Source organism: Phaseolus vulgaris, chromosome 11 (assembly GCF_051622355.1).
Source record: "Phaseolus vulgaris cultivar YP4 chromosome 11, ASM5162235v1, whole genome shotgun sequence".
Classification (NCBI taxonomy): Eukaryota; Viridiplantae; Streptophyta; class Magnoliopsida; order Fabales; family Fabaceae; genus Phaseolus; species Phaseolus vulgaris.
In genome coordinates this window covers 31,163,833-31,178,847 of record NC_143508.1, presented here as the reverse complement: position 1 = coordinate 31,178,847, position 15,015 = coordinate 31,163,833, and the positions used below count along the sequence as shown (strand labels likewise).

Below are 15,015 nucleotides of genomic sequence, written 5' to 3'. Positions count from 1 at the left end.
AAAAAAAAATGTTTTCTTCACACCATACAAAATAAATCACTCCCAATTTACAACGTATTTTAATAAAATAATAATATATATATTAATAACTTATATTAAAAAATAAAATAAATATAATTAAAATAATGATATAATGAGATGTAATATAAATATAAATGTAATTTTTTTAATGGTGTCAAGATAGACACCCTTTGTCAAAATTGTAGTCATTCTTTTATTATTAGCGTTACCCATGCTTTGTAATTGTTTTCTTCTTTTCATTTTGTGTTTGCTTTTATATATATAACTCTTCTTGTCGAATGACCTGGTCGCCGGTTGACTGTGGAAATAAGTTGTGGCTCCGTCCTATCTCCCTGGAAATCTACTCTTCCTTTGAATACGGGAATGCGGCTCCGTTTCAAACAGAGGAGGCCCTACCTGTTGATTGCACTCCGACGATCAAGTCAGTACAGGGCATATAGAAACAATAAGTAAATAAGTAGTTTCAGTCTTAGAAACAATGTGTCCTTTTACCTGGGATCTCAAGTCCCTTTTATAGACTACTTTTAGGTTACCTCTTGTAACAACCTTCTCTCACGAGAACCTTATCTCGAGTGAAAGCATGTTTAATGAGAGGAGAGTTGTTACAATGTGCACAATCTTAGCACAGCAACCGCACAGAATCTTACCTCCTTGGAGTGCATAAATCTTAACAGCATGGCCGCCAAGGTACCAACTCATGTACTAGCATTAGGGGTCCAATTTATCCATCGTAGGCGTACAAGCCTTTACGTATCATGCATTCAACCTGTTCTCCAAAACCCTAACGCTCTTGGACTTAGGCTTTATGGAGAACTTTTTACTGGTACTAGACCCGAATGTACAAATACACCCTTAGACCCATGAACACTCTTCGTTGACCTGACAAGGCCCTATTCACAAAAGATTACGTTAAGTATATGAATGAAAGTCAATACACACCTACCTAGGGCCTACTCAGATGACCCATCTGTTGAAGATGGTTGCTGCCCCTTCAAGACATGTGTTTGATGAAGACTTTTATGTACAATTCTTGTATATTTCTTTTTGCTTTAAGAATGTCTTAGGTAGAGTTTAGAGGTTGTTTAAGAGTAGGCTTTTTGCTGGGTAACTCTCCTCTTAACCCCTGACCATGTGATAAGAGCAAGCACAAATTTTCTTAAACTATTTTTCACATGTTTCACAAAAAAACACGTTTACTGCATAAAAATAAATCTGTTCTTTTCTAAATAAATAGATTCATTTTTAAACTGATGCATTGGCTAAGTCTTGTGAAACTTAGATTTTGTGCATTAAGTATTTTGACTAAGTCTTTTACCTTTCAAAACGACTGTGTTCTAATAGTTAAGCTTTTTCTGTTATCGTTTTGAAAAATAAATTTGTTCATTTGTAAATGAATAGATTCTTTTTGACTCTGGTGCCATGTCTATCTTAAACGGTTTTCAGTTTTGTCTCTGCACCAGAATGGCTGACTAAGTCTCCTCACATAACAGATTCTCTAACTGCTTTTGAAAATAAATTTGTTCATTTTATTTTCAATCTGTTCTTTTTATAACAGCTTTAACTGTTTTTCAAAAATCTGTTATAAGTTGGTTTTCTATAAAAAGAAAACTTGTTTTTGAGTTTAAACGTTGATCATACAATTGAGAAAACAAGTTTTGCATCAAAGAATTGAGGATTTACAAAGAATTAGCATGTGTTCTTGAAAGATTTCAAAAACCATAAGTGTGCTTGTTCTTGTTTGTTTCCAAAGCTTGGTGAGAGGTGCTGCTACAGTTTTAGCGATCTGTTCTACTAGTTTAAGGCAGATTTCTGCATCCTCTATCAGGTGTATTTGTTTCACATTTCATTTCTTGTAAAAGTGTGGTTGTAAACTCTTCTTGATAGGGTTTCTTGAAGAGTGTGTATGCTGAAATAGAGTTTTTCAGCAAGTGTACCTAAGTTCTTGTAGGGTTCAAGAACAGTGGGATTTGTGTTTGTTTGAATTGTGTTTTAGTGAATTTCACCTTGGTTTAGGTGAAGACTGGATGTAGCTCAATTGAATGAAACAGTATAATTGCCTTGTGTTCATTCTCCCTTAATCTCTGCACTTAAATTTCTGCATATTTGTTAAACTGTCAATAAATAAATTTGTTCAATTAATAATAAATCTGTTCTTTCTGGGCTTGTTTCATACTGTTCCTAATTTTTGGAAAAATTGTTTGATTTTGAAAAGAACATATATAATCTGTTAAAAGCCACTGGAACAGATAGATTGTGATAGGTTACTCAATTAATTGTCAAGCTATCAATTGAACCTTAATCACTTGCTTAAAATTGAAGCTTGCTGTTTTGTGATTCATTGTTTTTCTTCCTAATATCAGTGTGTGTATATGGAAAATCAATTTGCATAATCTCGAGGCTCCGTTTTCGAGTACCTCTATCACGCGGAATGGGCTAGTCCATTTGGGAGACACCTTATTCTCTAACTGATAGGGGTCAGTTTTCCACATCACTAGGTCGACGACTTGGAACTGTCGAGGTCTCAGTTTGGACCTCTGCTTATGCTCCACCCTTCTCTTCAAAGCTTCAGCCTTGATACGCGCCTCCTTTTGTACCTCGTTGAGTATATCTAAGTTCACCTTCCTTCCCTCGTTAGACTCCTCTACCACGAAGTTCTGGAACCGCGGTGAATTTTCCTGGATCTCGACAGGGATCATGGCATCTGACCTGTACACCAGGTTGAAAGGCGTTTCCTTTGTGGTGGATTGTGGTGTGGTGTGGTAAGCCCACACAATTTGAGGAACCTCATCTGCCCAGGTCCCTATAGCTTTTTCCAACCTCCTCTTTAAACCTCTTAGCAAAACCTTCGACCTGCCCATTAGTCTGAGGATTCTCCATCGAGGCAAACACCTGCTTGATGTCGAGCTTTGTGCATAGCTTGCCTAACTGCTGACTTACAAACTGGGTGTCATTGTCAGACACTAAGCGATTTGGGACCCCAAAATGACAAACGATGTTTTTCCACACAAAGTGTTGAACCTTTTGGGTCGTTATCTGTGCCATGTGCTCAGCCTCTATCCACTTGGTGAAGTACTCGATGGCCACTACCAGGTACTTCATTTGTCGAACTGCTAGTGGGAAAGGGCCTAGGATATCGATTCCCCATGTGTGGAAAGGGCATGGGTTGTGGATCGACTACAACTCTTCTAGGGGTGCATGATGCCAATCGGTGTGTTCTTGGCATTGTTTGCACCGTTGTGCGTACTTCGTGCAGTCTTCCCTCATGGTCGGCCAATAATATCCTGCTCGAACAACTTTCGACGAGAGAGCTCGTCCCCCTACATGGCTTCCATAGATACCTTCATGGAGCTGGACCATGATACGTGTGCACTGTTCTCCGCTCATGCAAGTCAATATAGGATGGGTGTAGCCATGCCTGAATAGCTTTCCATCTATCAGGGTATATCTGCCTGCAATCTTCTTAACGATTTTGGCCTCTGTTGGCTCCGCCGGGAGTAGGCCATTAGCTAGGTAATGCCTAAAAGGTGACATCCACGTTTCACTCACGTTGTTCCTACCGGCTGACCTAAAACGTCTTCGTGCGCCTATGTCACTCTCACGTCCAGAATTCCTGCATTTGCATGTGCCTTTCCTGTGATGAATGCCTGAAAACACAAAGACAAAGGGCGCCCTAGAGGCCGTTTGCACTCCGACGCTCATGTCAATATTAGGGCTAGAACACACCAAAACTATTTACGTAAGACTGTGTGTGTTAAGCGACGCAAATGAATACCGTACCTTGCTAAGTTTGTTGCTTTCCTTTATATAGACTGAAACTAGGGTTTCCTCTTTACCCAAAATGGGCTTTCTGAGGGGGTGGGCCCAACATTGTCGTTATCCTAACCTAGCGCGTGGGTTTCCTAACTGGAGTGCAACCTCTGACGGGGTGACCACCTGGATGCCTCCTCGTGCACCTGATCTCTGGGGTCACCCGCCTTGGGAGTGCCCTAGCTGTTCACGCGCCATGCATGTAGCTCATTCCTGGAATATGACCCTCACAGGTCGCATCTTCCCAGTGGCTCTGTACTCGTGTTACGCCTAAACGCGTCATCCACTCGACATGCATAAATTCTCGTGACCTGGGCTTATCCCTCACTGATAACTGGTGTGTAGTTAGGGATCCACCTCTCGTGGCCCAACTTTGTTGTTCGAGTCCCGATGTCCGACCTCTCTACACTGCTTAGTGGCAAGTCGGTACATCCTGGTGACCGATGTGTGACCACTCTGTGGTCCCGTGGCGCACGTGCCTCGCGAGATACTGGCCCACGCCACTCGTGGGACCCTGCTTACGTGGCCCTGACATTACTAGCGGCTAGTACACAAGCCCCCAGTCTCGAGCTGTAACTTGTTCAGCGAAGAGACTAAGTTCTTGCCCTTGGTGACCTACGTGGCTCTGTATGACAGGACGTGAATAGTGCATCAAAGTGACGTTTCTCTGAGCCTGTCTTAATTGCGCACACGTGTTTTGGTCAACGACCTGGGCTTAATGTCGCTTACGCTTCTTTGTGTACTTTAAATGTTTGAAAACGTGCGCGTCCAATCACTGTTCCATCATTCTCTGAAACACCCTTGATTGCTTCGTCTTCTTCCTCGAGTGCTCTCGCGTTTTCCCTACAAACTCCAGAACCTTCATCCTACTTGATCAAAAGGTATGAACTTTAACTACTGGTCGTACTTATCTATTGATTCTGATGCTTGATAACTGCCTGGGGTTGCTTAACTCCTTGTATTTTAAGCTTTCCCTGTTCCTTCTTCTGGGTTTCCTCCGGGTGTGGGCTTTCCTGAGTTAGGGTTCAAGAAACCCAGGACCCTTGTGGAACTGATTCCTATACATTCGCATGTTTTACCCCTGTGTCTGCCAACCTCTTTGCACGCATGGATGGTCCTGACTGAGGAGAAGCGGGCCAAGCTGGCTGGTATCCTCACTCGCTGTCGAGGAGTGTCTGGGGGTGCGAGCACCTCTAGCCCTCGCGCCCTCTCTTCTACCACTGCTGCGCCCTCGCCTACTCCCTCCGTTCCTGCAGTCGTGGTACAACCTCCTCCCGAAAAACCTCCTGCGATGGTGTGAATCTCACCATGCACGGGGACTTCATGCCTCGGGCCACCGACTATCACTGCCACGTCCTCGGTTCCCTGTTTTTCTTGCAAGTAATCCCTCAGGAAATCGTTCTTCACCAACTTATCTAGCTAGTGTCCCAGTGCCAAGCAGTTGCGTATAAGGTGGCCGAATGCTTGGTGGAACTCACATCAGGCGTTCTTGTTGGGCCCAAGCCTCTTGTCGGTCTTGGGGGGTACCTCCAGTCTCTTCGCTATATTGGGGATAGCGATGAGGTCCTTTAATTCTACCATGAAGTCGTGCCTCGGTGGCACGTTCTCCCTCTCACGCCCCCTGGTTTGAGGCTTCATCGATTGATAGGGTTGCTGCTTCGCGGGGGTCTTCTTCTCTATCGTTGCCTCATGCACCCTTAGGGGTTGAGGGCGACCTGACGCACGCGGGCGCGTGGGAACCACACACATGCACTTCTTGTTAACCTCCTCCTCCGTCGCAATATGAGCCACCGTGCGGCGCCTTATCCCGGCGAAGGTCTTAGGGTGGTTTCGGATAAGTGATTCGCTAAAGGGACCTGGCTCAATGCCCTTCCTGAACGCATGCACCATCATCCTTTCTTCCTTGAGGTTCAACCTCACTACCTGGGCTCCAAAGAGGTGGAGGAATTCCTTCAAAGACTCCCTGATATTGTCTTATGTCAAAGAGATCATAAGAAATAGACAGGGGAGCCCGATTCGCAATGTATTGTGCCCTGAACAACTTTGAAAGTTGTGGGAACGACGTCACATGGCCATCAGGGAGGCTGATGAACCAATCCATCATTGTTACCACCAGGGTGCTCATGAACAGCTTGCATTTCACCGCATCGGAGCCCCCAACCAGCATCATTTACGTATGGAAAGCCGTGAGATGGGCCTCCGGGTCCTCCGTACCAGTGAAGGTAATTTTGGGCCCTACAAGCATGGCTAGTATCACGACATCCATGATTTCTTAGGAGAACGGCATCGGGAACTCCCTAGGCGGCGTCGCAGGTTCTTCATTTTCCTCCTAACGCTCGTCTGCGTGATTTTGTAGTTCCTTGCGCAGTTCCTCATTCGAATGGTGAACTTCTTCGCTCGTTGCTCGCGACGCCACGAAGTCACCCTGGATGCGTTCTTGGTTTGCTCTTGACGCGGCCATCTCTTCCTGAAGGGCTCACATCGTCTCCACAACCTGTTGCAAGGTGAGGCCTTCACCCCCGTTTGGTGCAACAACTCCCTGCCTCGTACTTCTCATCTCCTAGATCTGTCTCGTTCTTGCTGGTAGGACAATGTTTTGTATCGTGCCCCAAAGTGGGCGCCAAATGTTCCTGCCGGTTGATCTAAAACATCTTCGTGCGCCTACGTCACTCTCACGTCCAGAATCCCTGCGTTTGCACGTGCCTTTCCTGTGATGAATGCCTGAAAACACAAAGACAAAGGGTGCCCTAGAGGCCATTTGCACTCCGACGCTCAAGTCAATCTTAGGGCTAGGAAACACCAAAACTGCTTACGTAAGACTGTGTGTGTTAAGCGGCACAAATGAATAGCGTACCTTGTTCACGTGCCATGCTTGTAGGTCACTCCTGAAATATGACCCTCACAGGCGCATCTTCCCAGTGGCTCTATACTCGTGTTACGCCTAAACGCGTCATCCACTCTACACGCATAGACTCTCGTGACCTGGGCTTCTCTCTCACTGATAACTGGTGTGTGGTTAGGGATCCACCTCTCGTGGCCCAACTCTGTTGTTCGAGTCCTGATGTCCGACCTCTTCACACTGCTTAGTGGCAAGTCGGTACATCCTAGTGATCGATGTGTGACACTCTGTGGTCCCTTGGCACACGTGCCTCGCAAGATACTGGCCCAAGCCGCTCGTGGGACTTTGCTTACGTGGGCCTGACATCACTAGCGGTCAACGACGCCGAGGACCGGTCGGTACACACGTCGACTAAGGAAACGTTCGACGATTCCTCCACTGACAAGCCATAGACACTTACATTAGGCACCCTCAACGTTTCTTGGGTCAATGATCGGTGCCCTCTTCCGCCGCTCTCCAAGACACTCACCTGTTGGACCTCTCTCGCACAGCCTGTGGCGGTCCTGGGCGCCTTTAGGGTTTCTTGGCTGACTGACCTCTAGCGGCCTCCTTTGCCTGAGCTGGCAAGCTTGGTCAGTAGGTCGGCTCAAACATTGTGCTCCTTAGGGACATGCACTACTCGAACAGAGGAAAGTCTCATTCAGGAGCATAAAAAACTTTAAATATGTGGCCATATCGGGGTCCTTGGCTTGGTACTCGCACGTAACATGTCCAGTCACCAGCAGCGAGTCACTTTTTATTAACAGACTTCGAGCGCCCATCTCCTTGTCCAACAACATTCTTGCCACCAATGCTTCGTACTCAGCTTGGTTATTGTCGGCTTTGAAAGCGAACTTCAGGGCCTGCTCGATTAACAATCCATTTTGATGAGAATAAAAAATACATACTTGAAGGGTCATCTCAACAAGCAAACATAGAGGCCATCAATAGGAGGAATGGTCAAGGACCACAACACTTGAAGTTCTTCTTATTAGTGTTCTTAATATGGAGGCCCAAGCCCAAAGCCCAATCCCACACTGAGGCCCAAGCGAACACATGAACATTCATCATGCCTCAGAAGATAATAAGAGCAAGGGCACAAGCATTAAATAAATGAGCATCATTGGATGTCTCTAGCTGTAATTTCTTTTGTGTAGTTTTTAGTATAACTTTAAATGGGAGAAGTAGATATTAAATAAGGGGTGCTAATATACAAAACAAAGTCACACATTCCATGTGACATAAAAAAGTAGGTGTGGGTGTAGTTTTTAGGAGGTGCCAAAGTAGAAAAAGGTCACACCTCCCATGTGACTCAAGTTTGGCTCCAAATTTGAATTAGAATTAGGAGGGAATTTTGAATTTGTTTCATTTTCATTTCAGCCCTCTAAAGCTATAAATAGAGGTGCTTGGTCATTGTAAACACAAGTTGAAAGTTGAATTTTGAAGTAAAGAAACTATACTCAATTTTTGAATGTTTGGTGTGAGACTTGTTCTCCTCTTCTTAGTCTCATCTTGTGATGCATTGGGAGCATGCAAGTGGCGACTTACCAACACTTATCTTGGAGCTTTCACCATCCAAGTGGCATGTCCTTTCCCAATCCATGCTTCAACCACATAAGTTCATCTTTCTTCACTTTGCCTTTTCATTCAATCGGTAGTTCTTCCTTAGAATTCAATTTTGTTTGGTTAATTGTGTTCCTCTTTCAATTCTGTTCGGTGAATTGTGTTCTTTGTTAAATTCTGTTTGGTAATCTTGTTCCATGGATGTTCACAAGGAGATAGCACTCTTATTGAGTTTGGTTCATCATTTTGGAAGGCTTTGTCTCCATTGATGATTCCTTAAGCTTCCTTCAATCCATTTCTGTTTTAGCATTCTGTTTTGGTGTTTTTAATTTTGTTTTCATTGTTTAGCATTCAATTGTCTTTGATTTGGTGTCTTCTTTCAAATATAATGTTGTGTTCAAAAGTATTAAAGTGTCGATGCTTGAGTCAACTCACAACACATTTGGCCCTTTTAGGATGATACCAGCTCCACTGCCTTGCTAGTTAGAGGATCCATCCACAGAGAGGACCCATTGGAAGTCTCCACTGTCTAGCTGGGTGGCTGTCGAGGAGAGCTCTACTACAAAATCGGCATAAACCTGACCCTTGATAAGTCATCTGGGTTCATACTGCACATCAAACTCAGACAGCTCGATGACCCAACGCACCATCTGTTCTGCCATTTTCGGGCTTTTGTATGACCTTGCAAACTGGCAGGTCGAACATCACAATCACTGTGAAGGTCTAGAAGTAGCGGCAGAGCCTCCAAGCTGCGAATACAACGGCTAAGGCCACCTTCTCAATAGCTTGGTAGCGCACCTCGGGCCCTTGCAGTACTTTGCTAAAAAAATACACGGGCCTCTAGATGTGATCCTGCTTCTGTACTATGATCGAGCTAATCGCTCGATCTGTGACTGCGAAGTAGAGACGAAATGGAGTACCTGACAACGTGATATGATTCCAATAACATGATAGAGATATTATATGGACATGTTAGGGATTCAAAAAGAGTTGGAATATGATTAGGCACTTTCTAAGAATTGGATCAATGTTCTTAACATTCAAGAACTCATCAAATCACAAGTAACCAAGCCAAACTCATATAAAAACCCATAATATGGCAAATGAACCGATTAAAATAAGCTAGAATGAAAATGAACCGATTAAAACACAAGGAAACTCAACCACAATCACAAGAACAACAACTAGAAGAAACTATCGAACAAAAACACAAAATAAGCAATTTCTACCGATTGAAATGACTAGAAACATCAAAGACATGTTTTAGAGTTTGTTTTAGAATGGAAATGGATGAAGAAGATGAAAAGAACTAGGAAACTTATGTGGTTGTAGCTCTTAGTGATGTGCACGCCACTTGAAGGATGAAAGGCTTCAAGATGAGTGTAGTTGCCGCCACTTGAGAGTCCAAGAATGCACTCAAGATAAGACTAGAGGAGAAGAAGACACAAGTCTCTCTCAATTCACTCACCAATTTGGGAGAGGTTCTCTACTCAAAATATCATTTCTATTATTTCAAGGACTCAAGCCCTCCTTTTATAGGAGAAAGGACCGGTCATGAATTACAAAGAAGCTTACAAGAGAAGCTTTCCAAGGTTGCCTATCTTCCACTTCTAGCGCCTAAAATGGAGAGTGAAGGGGCACCTTCTAGACTCTTCTTAAAACTAACGCCTATAGATGTTTTACACTAGAGGTATCTTTAGGTTTCCCTCTTTAGCACCTTCCTAAACACTACTCTATGTATTTTAAATTTTATACAAAAGAAACTACAAAAAGAGAAAACATTTGAAGTCTACTTCCTAATTCTTTAGTTTTGCTCCTTGTAATCTTTTGAGGTAAAAAGGATGATGAGCTAATATGTCTTTGAGCATCTTCAACTTCAACTTCATTCTCTTCTTCTTCTTGATCTCCATCAGAACGGCTTGCACAGAACAGGTGGGCTAGCCAAGTACTCCTTCAACTTGAGAAACGCCTCTTCGCATTCGCTAGTCCACACGAAACGATTATTCCTTTTTAAGCATTGAAAGTACAGATGCCCCCGGTCCCCTCTAGCTGATAAAAATTGGGACAGGGCGTTCATTCGTCCAGTTAACTACTGTACCTCCTTCACCGGCGCTGGGCTCATCATTGCAAATATCGTCGTGCACTTCTTGGGGTTTGCTTCTATTCCCCACTTAGTGAGGAGAAAGCCCAAGAACTTCCCTGTTTCTACCCTGAACACGCATTTTTCGGGGTTCAACTTCAAATTGTATTTAGCTATGGTGGTAAATAGCTTTTTCAAATCAACATCGTGCTGATTTTTCTATGTCGAGGTGACGACCATGTCGTCTACATATGCTTGCACATTTTGCCCGATCATGGGAGCGAGGATCCTATCCATCAATCTTTGATAGGTGGGGCCAACATTCTTAAGCCCAAAGGGTATTACCTTATAACAACAGCCACCAAAGCGTCAATACTGGGCAGCGAATATGAATCCTTGGGAAAAGCCTTGTTCAAATCCGTGAAGTCGACGCACATTTTCCACTTCCCATTGGCCTTTTTGACCAACACCATGTTTGCTAACCACTCAAGATATTGGATCTCTCTTATATGGCCAACACTTAGTAGCTTATGGGTCTCTTTCCTGATGATCAGGCGTCTCTCTTCGTTGAATTTCCTTCGCCTTTGTATGACAGGCCTGACCTTCGGGTCCATCTTGAGTCGATGACACAAAAAGTCAGGGTCGATATCGGGCATGTTTTAGGCAGACCATGTAGACCATGCAACTTCATTTTCATGTGCCTCGTCGAGGTCACTACTCCTAACCTGTTCAGGGCAGGCCTGCCCAGAAGAATGTTGTAAGCTGAAGGAGCATTAACGACGAGGTACCTGATATTGATGGTGCGAGATGAGGTGTCCTTTGTGAAAGTTGTCCTCAGTTCCACATGCCTGCTCACCTCTACCTGATCTCCAGCAAAACCAAACAGACAGTCGTCGTATGGTCTCAGCTGGTCTAGCGACAACTGCAACTTGTTGAAGGTTGACCAGAATATCACGTCGGCCGAGCTCCCTTCGTTGATGAGGACTCGTTGCACCCTTCTTCCCACTGTGGCCACCGAGATTACCACCGGATCATTATCGTGTGGGACCACATCCCTTAGGTCAACCTTAGTTAAGCAGAGATCGGGTTCAACCGACTGGTCGGGTTCTCGCGCCTCTACTCCCATAACTTCTCTTGCATACTTCTTTCATTGGGAGGCGGTGCATCCCCCTTTAGAATCCTCCAGAGATCGTGTTGACTTCGCCATGGACAGGCACCTCGTGCCCCTGATCCTCTATTGGCGTTACATCTTTCGAGCCTTCCTGACCTTCCTCCATATACTCTTTCAGGAAGCCATCCCTCAACAGCTCAACCAACTAGTATATAAGGGTTATGCAATTCTCCACACTGTGCCCAAAGGCCTTGTGGAACTCGCACTAGGTGCCCTTACTTGGCCCCAAGTTCTTATTAGTCTTTGAGGGGAACCTCAACTTATCAACCACGTTTGGGATGGCGATCAACTCCTTGTAATTCATTTTGAACTTATGCCGAAAAGGGAGGTCGGCCTTTTCTTTCTTCCTGCGCTACTTCGACGCATAAAGTGCATGCCGAGTTGGCGATCTCTTCTCCATCGCAGCTTCGTGCACTCTCATGGGTTGGGCATGACTGCTCTCCCGCCCAATGCTCCCACGCTTTACCGTTACTGCTTCCTCGGCGTCGATGTGGGCAATAGCTCGTCGTCGGATCTCGCCAAATGTCTTTTCCTGATTCCTTATCAAAGAATCACTGAACGACCCTGACAGAATCCCCCATCCAAAGGCGTGGACTATCAAAGGTTCATCTTTAGTGTGAAGCTTTATCACCAACGCTCCAAAACGGTTCAAGAAATCCTTCAAGGGCTCTCCCTGATACTGCTTCACCCTGAAAAGGTCGAAAGGAACAGGGGGTTGAGCTCGGTTAACGATGAATTGTTCTCTGAACAATGTAAACAACTAATCAAATGAGGTTATGTGGCCATCAGGAAGACCAATAAACCAATCCAGTGTTATGCCAGCGAACGTCCCCATGAACAGTTTGCAATGCATGGTGTTCGCTCCTCCCTAAATCATCATTTGACTATGAAAAGTCGTGAGATGGGCCTCTGGATCTTCGGTACCTGTGAAAGATATCTTAGGCGTGATGAAGTTTGTTGGTATCACGACATTCATGATTGTCTATGAGAACGGCATGGGGCGAGCCCTAACCAGGAGAGGCGAGCTCTACTCTCCTATGGTGCGCTCCTCCAAGCGTTGTAGATCTCTGCGCAGTTGGTCATTCGTCCTGTGTAACTCTTCGTTGCTTGTCCGTGATGCGTCCAGCTCGTCTGTAAATTGGTCTTGTCTAAGAGCCTGTTCGGCTCGAACCTCAACCAAAACCCTTTCTTGATCAGCCTTGGACGCTGCCACTATCTGCTGGAGAGTGTGGACAGTCTCCATGAGTTGTTGAAGGGTGAAGTTGTCACCTCCTTCCTGTCCAGGTGGACCTTGTCAAGTATTCCTCATATCGCCTGATAGCTTGATCACAACTGTAGATGGGACCTGGTTTTATCAGGCCCCACGGTGGTTGCCAAATGTTCTTGCCGGTTGACTATGGAAATAAGTTGTGGCTCCGTCTATCTCGCTGGAAATTTGCTCTTCCTTTGGATATTGGAATGCGGCTTCGTTTGAAACAAATGGGGCCCTACCTGTTTGATATGAGTTGGATTGACAGTTAACAAGATACACAACATTTAAGGAGGCTTAAGGACAATTCAATGGGGGATAATGCCATCCAAATGAAAAGCCAAACTCATATGAACAATGAGTGTCATGTCCTTAACACAAACATATGGCGGAATTGAAAGGAAAACAAGAACAACTTCAAGAACATGAATAGAAACACAATTGAATATTTGTAATTGCTTAAAACTGAACAGAATTGGAAGAAGAAACAATTCTACCGATTGAAATTAGCCAAAGAACACAATGAACTGATTAGAAACTAGAAACAACACATGAACACAAAATAAACGGTGAAAAGATGAAGAACACTTAAAGAACTCTAAACTACCGAATGAAAATAGAAATGGAGATGAAAGGAATGAGACCTAGGTGGTTGAAGACCGATCGAAATGGAATTTGGAGATGATCACGCCACTTGGTGATGGAGTTCCAAGATGAGTGAAGGAATGCCGCCACTTGTAGCTCTCCAAAAGCACACAAGATGAGACTATAGCAAGGAGATCAAATCTCACAAGTTCTCTCTCAAATTGAGTAGAGTTTCTCTTTATCAATTATCCAAATCTCAATTTTACAAGAGCATGGCCCTCTATTTATAGGGTGAGGGTGCTGAATTTGAAAAGGCAAAAACACACACCAAAGATTTCAAAATTGGCGCCAAAAACAAGTCACATGGGAGGTGTGACTTGCATCCCTACTTTGGCACCTCCTAAAACTATGTCTACACCTCCTTTTAATGACATATGGAAAGTGTGACTTACATTTGTAAATTAGCACCCCTAATATCTATAACTACACCCTTCTTGGGTTTGGGCTTTGGGCTTGGGCCTCATCTTTTGAAAAGACTAATAAGAAGAACTTTAGATGTTTTGGCCCTTGTCCATTCCTCCTATTAATAACATCATTTTGATTCTCATCACTATTGATTGCACTTCGACGATCAAGTCAGTACATGCCTTATAGAAACAATAAGTAAGTAGTTTCAGTCTTAGAAATCGTGTTTCCTTTTACCTGGGATCTCAAGTCCCTTTTATAGACTACTTTTAGGTTACCTCTTGTAACAACCTTCTCTTATGAGAACCTTATCTCGAGTGAAAGCATGTTTAATGAGAGGAGAGTCTGTTACAATGCGCACAATCTTAGCACGGCTACCACACAAAATCTTACATCCTTGGAGTGCATAAATCTTAACAGCATGGCTACCAGGGTACCAACTCATGTACCAGCATTAGGGGTCCAATATTTCCATCGTAGGCGTACAAGCCTTTAAGTATCATGCATGCAACCTGTTCTCCAAAACCCTAGCTCTCTTGGGCTTAGGATTTATGGAGAACGTTTTACTGGTACTAGACCCGAATGTACTAAATACACCCTTAGGCCTATGAACACTCTTCGGTGACCTGACAAGGCCCTATTCGCGAAAGATTACGTTAAGTATATGAATGAAAGTCAATACACACCTACCTAGGGCCTACTCAGATGGCCCATCCACTCGACCCAACGACCGAGCTGACCTGTTTAACGTAGATGCTGATGTCCAACCACCGAGCGCTGAGCTCTGGTTCAGTACAATAACAAAAAAGTTAGCCAAACCAAAATCGTAGTTTTGTACATAAAAAAAGTGTTATTTCTTAACTAATATGTAGAATAAACGCGTTAATAGAGCTAGAAATATATTTAAATGTAATAGTATGAAATTGTTATATATGTTGTTATTTTTTACCTACAATGAACTAATTACATTAAATAAAATGAAACAATTAAAGAATGTCTCAATCCATATACACAAAAAAGATTGAATGTCTCCAAATAAGAACTCATTACAACTCAACAACATATCATCTCAAAAACATATATAGATGTTATATAGCTTGTAAATTAAATGACTTAAATTATAAAAACCTAACTAGAAACCCAAAACATCATATAATGATACAACAAAAAAAAGGACCAAAATTAGTTGTCTAGAG

The 15,015-nt window shown here is 43.7% G+C and overlaps 1 protein-coding gene across 1 annotated transcript; it reads right to left on the bottom strand.

Annotated features, from left to right (window-relative positions):
* Positions 1-824: 824 nt before the first annotated feature.
* LOC137838913 (uncharacterized) lies at positions 825-2,879 on the bottom strand. The gene is made up of 2 exons (XM_068648123.2): positions 2,436-2,879; positions 825-911 (listed from the first exon to the last, which is right to left on the bottom strand). The coding sequence occupies exons 1-2, from the start codon at positions 2,877-2,879 to the stop codon at positions 825-827; spliced, it is 531 nt and encodes a 176-aa protein (XP_068504224.2).
* Between the last annotated feature and the right edge of the window lie 12,136 nt (positions 2,880-15,015).